The sequence below is a fragment of the Scylla paramamosain genome, chromosome 11 (genome assembly GCF_035594125.1).
Source record: "Scylla paramamosain isolate STU-SP2022 chromosome 11, ASM3559412v1, whole genome shotgun sequence".
In the NCBI taxonomy this organism is placed as follows: Eukaryota; Metazoa; Arthropoda; class Malacostraca; order Decapoda; family Portunidae; genus Scylla; species Scylla paramamosain.
The window spans coordinates 16,313,855-16,325,749 of NC_087161.1; the positions used below are offsets into that span (position 1 = coordinate 16,313,855).

Here is an 11,895-nt window from a genome sequence, read left to right on the forward strand (position 1 = left end):
CCACGTGGACGTCACGCGCTAGTTGCCCGCGCGGATCCTGGACAGTCTGGGTGGCGAGACTTGCCATCACGCGTTCCCTCCGACATCTCAATACATCCCCTATGGTCAAGGTCGTCGCGACAGCCTCACGAGGTTCCGTTACCTGTCCATCGTTTTTACCTGGAGGAAGCATCTGTGACGGCCAGGGCGGAGTGGCGGCCTCTTCCACTTTCACCGACCGCCAGCGGCGTGGGCTGACGTAATACTTATGCCGGATGGTCACCTTATTATTATTATTATTATTATTAATATTATTATTATTATTATTATTATTATTAGAAAGGTTATGCAGAGTCGATGGAACATTTTATTTTTATTAGGACAAATACAGCTCATTGCTTATTAGGGCAAATACATCTCTTTCATTCAAAACATTTGCGAATTGAAGGCGAAGAGATCATCGTCATCGCTGTCAATGACGGGCGTAGTTTTAATAACTCTAGGAACCAGCTTCTTACGAGGGGCGGCTGGAGCAACGGGGAGTTTTGGTGTGCTGTCGTCCTCTGGCGTGTTAGGGGGAATATTCTTTTTTTTTCTGTTTTCCTGCGACTTCTTCTTCACCTCCTGACCCTCTTTGCCGCCTACTGTCGACTCATCTGACCGTTGCGGCTGTGCTTCGGTCGGAGGTGGCATCAGCGACTCCTGAGGTGGCGGAATCGACTGCGATGTCGGCTGCTGCTGTTGCGACTCCTGTCCTGATGGAGCGTCAGGAGGTGGGCTGGCCGGCAGTGGCGACATGTCGTCATCACTAAAGATCAATTTCTTCTTTGCAGGTTCTGACATTTTCTCCACATTGACATCCTCATGGTCAGCACGGCTTCGCTTACCCCCAGCATCGCCCAGATAGATATCAAAGCGGAAAGAGATGCGTTCTGTAACAGACAAAAAAAAAAAAAAAAAAAAAAAAAAAACGATGAGAACAATGGAAAAGTTTTTATTTCCCCTCCCACTCTCCCTCTTCTTATTCATTGGCAAAGAACGTTAATGTAATTTACAATGGTGAAGATGTCAGATGCCGTGCAAGGTAATGGCGTACTCACCCGCAGTTCTCAAGATGAAACGTTTGTTAGCTTGCTCCATTCTTGGAGATGAGGCTTCGACGTCCGACTGGGTTGAGAGGTGATGGCGAAGTGACGCTTATCCGTCAGCAATTACCCCATATTGACCCCCTTTCCCACCCCCACCCCACCCCCCAATCTACCTTATTACCGCTTTACAGATGTTACGACATCTCGCCCGGCTGCCGGCTGGGCAAAACGTAGGCATGCAATGCGGCATATTACGAAATATTACGTATACCATACGAGTAATTTTTTTTGTCATTATATAGATATTGATGCTTTTTGAAGGTGGCGTGAATAATGCACATTGCACGTTTTAATGTATGCCAACTCAGTAGAAGGCAAAAGAACATGCAATAAATGCCACACACGAGGGAATTCAACCCCTGAAGTCGATAATTTAATGTGCTAATTTTCATATGTGGACAAGTTTGCATAAAATGATGTAAGACAGCGGAATTGTATTTGGGATGCAAGTTATAGCTATCGTAATAGCCTATGGTCTGACTTTGAAAATTAAGATAAACAGTAATCCAGTGGCCCATGGTCTTTGAGTCACTCAATGTATTTAGAATGAAAACGCATGGCTTCACCTGTTTTCTGGCAAGATTTATCAGATCTGTCACATGGCGATGATCGTGACAGCCTAAAAAATAAACTCGATCGCCCAAGATGCCTGCTAGACCGGCCTGTATTTCACGTGCATTCATGACGGCTTATGCGCAGACAATGCAGCGAACGTGACGATAATGATCAATTTCTATGACGCCAGTAGTGTCGGCGAAAAACATTATGACGCGGTTGTGATTACGTCCCTTGGCAAACGACAGATTAATTCTTAGATTTCCTGATTTATCCAGAGGGATGGCATTGTGCACGTCCTCCGTCACAAAGTTAAAGAAACATACTGTCCGACCTTTATTGAATGCATCAAATGTTAGGGAATTACGTGTGTCCAATCCTAGTGACTCAAGGGTCGTGTAAAACAATTTTGACGCGTGATGCGGGAAAGAGCTGCGAACGTTATAAATGGTCGCCCCGTTCACGGTGATATGTACATGTGACAGATCGGCGTGTTGAAAATATAAACCATTCTTATCAATTACGCCTTGTAAGCTGTCCATATCAACTATTGTCATGGTCAAATTTTGAGGTATGATTTGCGCGAAAGGTAATTCGGCAATCAAAGACGTTTGATTGGCGGCTAACACATACGTTTTATTGAGCGTTCTATTAAAAGTGTATTGCATTGGATTTCGAGTCAAGGAGTTATTTAACGATTCTAAGGCGGGCGGATGTGGCGTGACGCGGTCAACCCATAACTTAGCCATCTCGAGCTTAAATTTGAAACTGCTGGCATCTTGGTGTGAATTAAGAATCCATGTTTTGTTAGCCAATTCTAATCGAATTCTCACATCAACAGAGTCAAGCAGATAAGCGTCCAGACTTGATATATCCGAAAACAAAGGCGCAGTCATCGAAATGCCGTGCGTTTTACAATCTTTCATCATTTGTTTCTCGTCTTTATTCCCTCCCGTGAAATAGTCTTCATCAAATTTATTGATTATGCCTTTTGATCCATCATAATCGCGGTGGTAGAAGGCGACGCGACCGATAGAGTCAATTTTATCCTGAGGGATTGTTGTAATAATTTTAATGAAGGCGTGATAGTTGAACAAAGAGGATGACTCCACAAGCTGTTCGTTAAAATAACAAGCGCATGACTTAAACATCGTATTATTCAAACCATTACTAAAAACGACGTGATCGCCATCGTCTAGTGGCGCGCCGTCTGCCTTCGTCGCGCTAACTCGCAATTCTAGAGACAGCGTTGATAGATCCAAAAATTGCCCTGGAATACCAGGCAGTCTAAATTCAATGTAAGGATCGTTGATCCCCGCATGATTATTAGCATTTGCATCTAAATTAACGGGTAATACGTCCAACTTTCCCCTCGCAGCGACTGACGATTCGATGGTATGCAAGCGATTCACCCGCGGAAAGTTCTCACTCACGGCCGTCAGATAATTGCTCAGGGGGGTGGAGGTCGCTCCACCCTGCACATCCGGACCGTAATGAGTCATCTTTGCGACTAAGCTAAATATTGAAGATATCTGCTTTATAGCAAGTCTTTCTTTTCAGTTGCCTGGTTGGTGGTTTTCTCTTTTTTTTTTTTTTTCCGACTCCAACTTTCCTCTTTTTCATTACTCGTCCGCCTCGAACTATCCTTTCCCCCACACCCTTCACGGCTGCAACACCTCTATTTCTTAATGATTCGCGAAGTCGCTTCCCTTCTAAAACATCTGTTAATAAACCTTTTCCCATTTGGAGCGCTTCGGGTGCTACAGTGCGCATGAGAAAGGGAATTGCTCTTTTAGCAAAGCCACTCAAAACGGAAAATAGACCGCCACCTCTTCTTGAATGGGGTGGAATAAAAACCCGGATGTCGTCTAAACCTCCACCTTTGCTTTGCGTAAAAAGCAAGTCGTATTCCGCTCGAGTGGGAGGTGTGAACGCTCTCGTCATGATGGTTGTCACGTCATGAATAAGACGTCGAGCATAATCACCGGCTATTTATTTCTGTCTGATATGCTGCTCCCGCCATGATCAAAATAAATAATAACGGTCACCCCAATTAAGGAATACATTTATACTCGATTTGTCAAACACACATCAACTTTATTTTAAAATTTACATGATATAGTTATTCAGACTTCCTCACCAGAATAGTTTCAACTCCAAAAGGTTGAAGTCGCTGCGCCAGCCCTTCCACCATAGGCAGGTAATTATTCTTCCACTCATCCTGGCAGCGACCTCTACATCCCAGTCCTTCCGGGATAATAATTTGCTCTACTTCAGCGTTCGCCATGGCTAGCAGGGCAATCTTTTTCAGGCAATTCTGGAAGTGTTGACGTCGATTCACGCTTGTATCCATCTTGAGTCCTTCCACGTAAGGCAAATCCTTCGACGTCGCGATTGCCTGTCGCGCCTTCTCGTTTCCCTCGACGGCCTCGCCCCAACAATACTGAGTCACGCAGGCCACCAGGTGAGGGAGATTTACGCTTCCTGTGGGAGGCGCGTGGATAATGATACGTCCTGGGTCATCTCTCGTGTCTGCCGTGGCCCGATGAAGCGAGTAGAGTCTCTTTCTAGCTGCATGTGTATTCTCGTATGGGTAAATCGTTTTGAGATCCCGCGCAATCCCACTCGGTTCGGTGGAGACGGCATTTACTGAATAAATGATATAACAGCGGCGGTCGCGGAAGATGCCATCGGTCAGCTTGCCCTCGACCACCTTCATCTTGACGAGTAATTGGAGGGCTGATCCACACGTTGAACCCTCTGTGAGGGGAGTGAGGGGGAAATGTGACATCGCAGACCTTTATTCGCACGTATTGGTCGATATCACACCTTCTGCGTAGTAGAATTTATTCATTCAAATTGACGCAGGTGTTATTTTTTTTTCCTTTGTTGGTGGGAAGGGATGGAGGGCGGGGAACGTATTATTTATTAGGGGATGTGGGTTAGGGGGGGGTGAACCTTTTTTTGACCATAACCCTCATCAATTATCCATCCGTGGGCCTGCACCCCTGACGCGCCTAACACGTGCTCTCATGTATTATTGATGTACTTACTCGTTTACAGAGTAAGATGGGGAGCTTTCTCATTTAATATGCTTCCCAGATGTCACCGACCCCGCCACCTATCAGTTTACTTCGTTGAGTCGTATTTCTTATGGCATCCGCGGGGAGTTGCGCCATGCGAAGTAGCAGTGATAATAATGGACGCTTATCGGGTGAAAGTCTTTTCGCGGCCCCCTTTTCGTGACCGAGTACTCGTATGAGATCAAACACGCTTATGCCAGAAAATGGTGGAAGTAAGTTACCGCGCTCATCCCATGAAATCCCAGGTTTACCCTCCAATAATTTCAAGAGAGATAAACCATATTCTCTAAAGGAAGGAGGAACGGCAACTCGAATCAAATCATCCAAGGGTGGATTGACAGGTGCGCGTGGTGGTGGCGTCACGGTGGCGGCGTCGGGGAGGGCGGCGGCCGGTAGCGGAAGTGAAGTTTTTTTTTTTTTCTTGACTTGTTTTGACGTGAATCGGTGCTGAGTTGCGCTGTCGGTCGGTTTAAACTTACACCTCTCGGCAACTGAGACGGGAACTAAACAATATTCTTTCATCTCTGTAGTAAACTTGTTATTGCCGACACGGCTATCGGGAGTAACGCGGCCAATATGTTACCACCTCGTTTGGAGATTAGAATCGCTTTCTTCTTGTACACGGGCGTCTTCTTCAAGGCTACAGTGCGAATATCACTCTTGAATTTTTTCAGGCGGTTAATGATGGTATCGTCGTCCGTCAGACGTCTCTTCAAAAAGTTGGCGAATATTTCCGAGATGCAATTGACTTCGCGCTTATTCAAACTTTGCAAGACCTGCTTCCGCAATTTAGGGGTGACGTGCGAGAGGAGAAAAACCAAATCCTTGTACTTCAATATCAATGGTTTTTCCTCATCCATATCTTATACTAAGTCGTCCGCATCTATCCAGCTGTCAAATTTATCTGGGTACTTACGCCAGTGGACGAAGTACTTTCTCTTACCTCGCTCGACCTTCGATCGTAATATATCGACCTGGTAATGTGAGGGAAGAGAGGACTTGATTAATTCTTCCCTGTAGAAAGCGCCGGTCACGTCCTCCCCCGCCAAATCCCTTATGAAATAAATAGGGATTTTATGTGAGTAATCCACACGACTTATCTTAAAAAGCTCCTCGGTATTGTTGACGGTATAACCCTTATTGAATTTAAATTGCGTTCGGGAAGCACGTTGCAAGCGTACAATGTCTCCCACGTCTAATTTATGACTGACAACTTTCTTTCCCCTTGGCCGATTTAAATACATTCGTTTAAATTGCTTCCTGACTTGTGACAGCTCGCGGAGGCGGTGAACCTGAGCCGGCGTTTGGTTGCCGCCCAAACCGCGGTGTGGGGTGTGATTGTACGTATTTATTAGGGTGGGCAAGACGTTAATATACGTCAGTGTGTTGTTCTGCGTGAGATATTTATATATTTTTGTCTTTATGGTTCGGATGACCCTTTCTGCCAAACTCGCCTTTGTTTCACGCGAGTAATTGGAATACAAGGTAATACCTTTCAAAGTTAGATATTTTTTCACTGCTTGATTATAAAATTCGGATCCCTGATCGGTAAAAAGACGCGACACGCCTGTAAAACTCCCCGACTCTAGAACTTTTTTTCAGCGCTTGCAGGCTACTGTGTCCGGATTTACTTGTCAGCGTTGCCACTTTCAAGTATCTGCTGAAAACGTCCAGGCAAAACATGATGTATCGGACGCCGCCATTGTGTCTGTGCAGCCTCGCAAAATCAGCCAAATCGCAAGTTAAAATGACGGACGGTTTAGGAGCGAGAATTTTTCGTCGCGGAAAACGTTTCAGCGTCGGCTTGTGAAGCGTATAAGTGCGGTTGCCCTGCAGAAATGCCCTCACATCGCGGAGTGTTAGATTCTTATCCCTTTTCTTCCCCTCTCTGTAGAGTGCTTGCACACCTCCTAAAGCCGCAGGATTCGTCATATCCCGGTAAAGTTCGTCCAAAACGGCGTTCATAGCAGATAGACTTTCTCACAGGGTGGCTCATCCACAATATTCGTGCGCAGTTGAATTTCTTCGGGTGCGTTCGGGGATAAATCACACAACAGATAACCGTGATCTCGTCTAAGCACGACATTTTTATAAATTTCCACAAAGTGTTTGGCGCGCTCCCTTCCATAAAGTTGCCTGCCCAGACATTCAATTTGATATATATCTCTGTTTTTCATAAGAATGTAATGTGAGGCATTTAAAGTTATCGTTCTAGCATACTTTCCGGGGAAAAAGACATTCTGTGCTATCATTATAACTGACAAATTTTTATGTCTCCCTTTGGTGAAAGCCTCTGCTATCGTTTGAGAATTGCCAGCCGTGAGGAAATTGTCATCTAATATCAGGAGTGTGTGCGTTTGCGGGTCGGCGTATGGACTGTTATCATCCATCACGGGATCAATAATTTTCTCATGCACTTCGACCTTATCTTGAAAAGGGGAATTCTGCTGCAGCGAATGCGATGAGACGCCACAAATGATAATTCTGTTAAATCCATGCTGATATTTCTCTATAATTTTATTGCAGAGGTGTGTTTTGCCGGAATTTGTATAACCTGCAATAATTATGCGTGCAGGATATCTGAAGAGATTCAGCATCTCTTCGCTAAATGTCTTGTCCATGTTAAGTTCAGAGGGTTACTAAAAGACGCTACGATATGTTTACAGTATTTATTACTTAACCTTTATTTACATGGTCATGTAGGTAACAGCATAACTAACCTCCCAGCTGCATCCTCATCCCTGCCTTCTAATTATGACGTGGATCTCCCCCGACCCACACCTCTTCCTCAACCTCCCCCCCCCCTCCCCCCCTCTCCTTAACCTAAGTACAAATGTTCTTACATTACCTCCTCCTCCTCATCCTCCTTATCCCACGTGGACAGTACAAATGTCCTTACAGTACATGAACAATCTCCTCATTCCTCTCCTTAACTCCATACTCAAAACAAATGTTCTTACATTACATGAATGGCAGCTGCTGGCGGCCGCGGTCTCTCTCCACCCCTTAATTATGACGTGAATAATGTCATGGAAGGCCACTCCCGATCACGACACAACCCATCCTCCACCTCCCCCTCTTCCTTAGCCTACGTGGTCAGAGCAAATGTTTTTTTACATTACATGAAGGGCGTCTGCTAGCAGCTGCGTCCTCTCTTTCTCTACCCCTTAATCATGATGTGAATAATGCCGCGGAAAGTCTCTCCCGATCACGCCACAGACCACTCATTACCCCATCCTCCCCCTCTTCCTCCCCCTCTTCCTCCTCCTCCTCCTCCTCCTCCTCCTCCTCCTCTTCCTCATCCACCTCCACCTCCCCCACATCCACCGCCACCTCCTCTTCCATCTCATTCTCCACATCTCTTTCCCGCGGATCATTGTCGGGGTGATAATACGCCCTTGAGGTATAGCCATCGACGTGAAAGCGCTTATCGTCAAAATGTGACAACGTACGCTTTCGCATACGAGTGGTACAAATTTGTCCTTTCACATTCCTGATATTATAGCAATCCACCATCCCACATGCGACATTATTAAGTGTTTCCCTATACTGCTGATGCAATATATTTTGCTGAAGGTGAGTTGGAATGCCTTTACCTCGAGATACTTGCTTGTCATCTTCCAACAGCAGCAAATACATCTTTGGCTTTAATATAATCGCCTCTTTGATGAGCGTGGATCCGGTTTCAGATTTCAACAAGCCTAGTTGACCCTTCCGCTCCCCATTAAAACACGGGTGATCTGAAGCAAAGTTACTGGTGTCGAGAAAATTTGCCATGGGTCCATGTTTCAGTTCATCATTTAAGTTTGTAGGTATGTGCAGACTGAAAATGAAACTGTCAGTATCTTCATAAGCTAATTTAGCTCTCTCCCCATAATTAGCTTTGATGACACGATACCAAAAGTTGTACATGTACTTCTTTGCCACTTCTAAAATATGGTATCCCAAGTAATTTGGCTGCCTGATTTTAATCGTATTCTTACTGTTGACACATATGACTCGGTCCTCGCCTAATTGGTGGACCCTTTTAAAGGATGGATTTCTTGCATACTTCAGGAAAGACTTTCTTTTTGTCACTAATTTCTGCTGGAGGCCATACTTCACTTCAGATAACATGGATCTACCATAAACTGCGTTTGACATCAGTTTGCAAATGCGATTTTTAATGGCGCACGTCTCATTTTTACGCTGAGCGACGTTCCTTTCTATGAAAGGTTTCAGGTATGGAGCCTGTCTGAACCTATATATAGCATGAACACATTGTATTTCCAGTCCAAGTGAGAGTAAAAGTTGCAGCAATTCCAGACTGATGAGATGATCTTTCAGTCCCTTATGACTGGCCACGAGTTTACGATTTTTCCTCCCCAGCTTACGACCCTCAGCTTCTAACAGTCTTTTACTGTACGGCGAGATGTCATCTTCTGTAATAGTCATGTGTGCGAGGCACAGAGGGAACTCGTCCGTGATCCGAGCTACGTCGGGGGAAACGTCACAGCTGTCTAAATGCAGCCAGTAACCGACGTCGCCATCTGTCGCATGATTCTGGATGCCAACTTCAAAAAAATCATCCATCTCTGACTGAGAAAGCTTTTTGATGTCACCCATAGGCAGGGGGGAACACATAACGCTTGCATATAATGAATTATAGTCCAGATAGAACACATAGGTGCCGGGTCCACCGTCGGGTTCGTGGTTTGACTGCAGGTGTGGCCTGACGCAAGTTACAAAGCCTCCTCGTACATTTCTTTTGATCAGGTGATACATGTTAGGGTCGTAAGGTGGATCAAGTTGAACGCCTGTCGACTTTAAAAAAGCGTCATAAGCATAAGAAGACAGTGACACGTAATGTGACACGTCCAGCCCATAAAATTCATGCAGGTATGATCTATATTTGAGATATGTGTCGGCTAATAATCCCACATCAATCTCACAATACAGTCTTATGTAATCGCCTAAAGTGCGGCAGGATGTCATACTCCACACGCTTTGAGCGTGTTCATATTCTCCAGGTGTCAGAGCCTTCCCCTTGAGCGTGTCATAAAATGCCTCACGAGGTGGCAATTGTCGATCTTCTAAGCGGCCAAGGTCGGTGATGTACTCATAACAAAGAAACTGTTTTTGAGTGCAAATTACACGCCTTACATCCTCGGGGAGGTAATTCACCATTTCCTGGGCGTAACGCGTGCTATAGCCCGCCTGCACGTGACTCTGAGCGAGATGACCGAGGCCAGCATTCATAATGGAAAGCGTGTCCTGAAACTGCAATTCCTTAATCCTTACTTTCAATAAATGCGATTCTGACTTGGCAAGGATGTCCACGTGCGACTCTGGCAAGTGAAGGTCTTTTATGATTAAGGAGACGTCAAAGCTCATATTATGTGCCAGAGTGATGAGATATTTCCTCATGTCACGACACTGGAGGTTGCATCGCGCGCACAAAGCCCCCTTGTAATTATTTTGTGGTAATGAGTGGTCGTGATGTTTATGAGGTGGGGTTTTCACATTAAAGGGTTGATGGCAGAGCTCGCAGTGACGCTGACGTTTGAAGTGGGCTTCATCCTCCGCAGACATGCTAATTGGATAGCTAACTACACTTTCCTTGATGATTCCCCAAGCATTGGATAGGCTATCAATGAAATTATTCACGGGATCTTCACCGAAATAACTTCTCTTTTCCACGACATCTCCATGCCTATTGATGATGAGATACGAGTATCCAATTGGGTCATGTTCAGCTATCACACTCCTATTCTCCTTAGGTTTTATCATAGTTTCAAAATCAAAAAATGCTAAGTATGCAGGCTGATAGGTGTAGGCAAAATTTTTAAATTTTACTTTTTCACCGTCACCTGGAAAGAGAAGAGTTTGAGTGAAGTCGCAGTGACACTCGTGATCGCTCAAACTGACAGACTTGGGAACTGAGCTGAAACATACTTTGCAAAACTGATGACCCTCTGGGGTGGGGCTGCTTCTCGTCAATTTCCGGTGCAGCTTCTCCACGTCTTTAATGAGCGTCATATGTTTTCCACCTAGTAAAAGGAGTGAGACTACAGTTTTATACTTCCGCGAGCCTTTTCTTGATAATGTTAAATAGTATATCTCACCGCTTTTTGTCAGTGTATAAACGTCCAGAGACAGACAATTTAACCTTTCTAACTGACTCAAGTTCTCCCAAGTCACTGGACTGCCTACTTTTCCGCGCGTGACGTATTTCTCTCCGCCATGCCGTCTCCGTAATATTTTTGGAATTCTTTTCCAAGGTACACCTCGAGCATGAAGTCTGAAAGCCGCCAAACACTGAATAACACAGGATGAATGTCGGCCATCAGGATTGAAAATTTCATTCCCTCCTCGCACGCCTCTAGGATAAGCAACATAATCTCCTATGCCACTACATGCGACGTGCAAGCAATAGTTGATGAAAAAATTCTGTACTCTTGAAATGATAAAACCAGATCCTTCAGTCTCGCTGGTAAGGCTTTCCAGCCGACTGTTCAGCTGATGGATCCATAAATCAACAAGGTCAGGCACATCTTGATAGGTGATCAGTCGTGCTCTAAAAGCAATATGAATGACTCGATGTTCATCCTCGCCTAAGGTAGAGAATTTCACTAGTAACAGAGAAATGTGTGAAAATATTTTCAGGGTGGGGGGGAATGGCGAGCCGTGTGACGTGAAATATGATCTAATTTCCCGTATAAAGAACTCCCTGTATTCGGTAAGTAGACCGAGTGGATCTCTGCTTACATGATCAGGTATGTCATATTGATGTCTGGTGAAGCTCCTCATAAAATTTTCCCTCGAGTCAATTAACCGCGGCTCTTCCGGCATCCCGCGCTCGTCAAGGTCTGCATCCGCCGACTCTCCTGCCATGCTGCGCTCATCGTGGTCCGCCTCCGCTTGTGGCGTGTCTGGGAAGAAAAAATAGAAGTAGCAGCGACAGTTTATTATTATTATTATTATTACTATTATTATTATTATTATTATTATTATTGAATTGATATTTACCTTGTGTAGGTAGTGAAGACTTGAAGTCTCGGAAGAATTGAATACGTTCCCCGATAATCCACTCGGTCCCGGCCGTGGCGAGTCTTAAAAAAAAAGAATATTAGTAGTGGCGGTGGCACCGT

The 11,895-nt window shown here is 45.0% G+C and overlaps 1 protein-coding gene across 1 annotated transcript; it reads right to left on the bottom strand.

Moving 5' to 3' along the window:
• Positions 1 to 296: 296 nt before the first annotated feature.
• Positions 297 to 1,714, bottom strand: LOC135104680 (uncharacterized). The gene is made up of 2 exons (XM_064012209.1): positions 1,080 to 1,714; positions 297 to 911 (listed from the first exon to the last, which is right to left on the bottom strand). The coding sequence occupies exons 1-2, from the start codon at positions 1,117 to 1,119 to the stop codon at positions 406 to 408; spliced, it is 546 nt and encodes a 181-aa protein (XP_063868279.1). The 5' UTR covers positions 1,120 to 1,714; the 3' UTR covers positions 297 to 405.
• Positions 1,715 to 11,895: the final 10,181 nt, after the last annotated feature.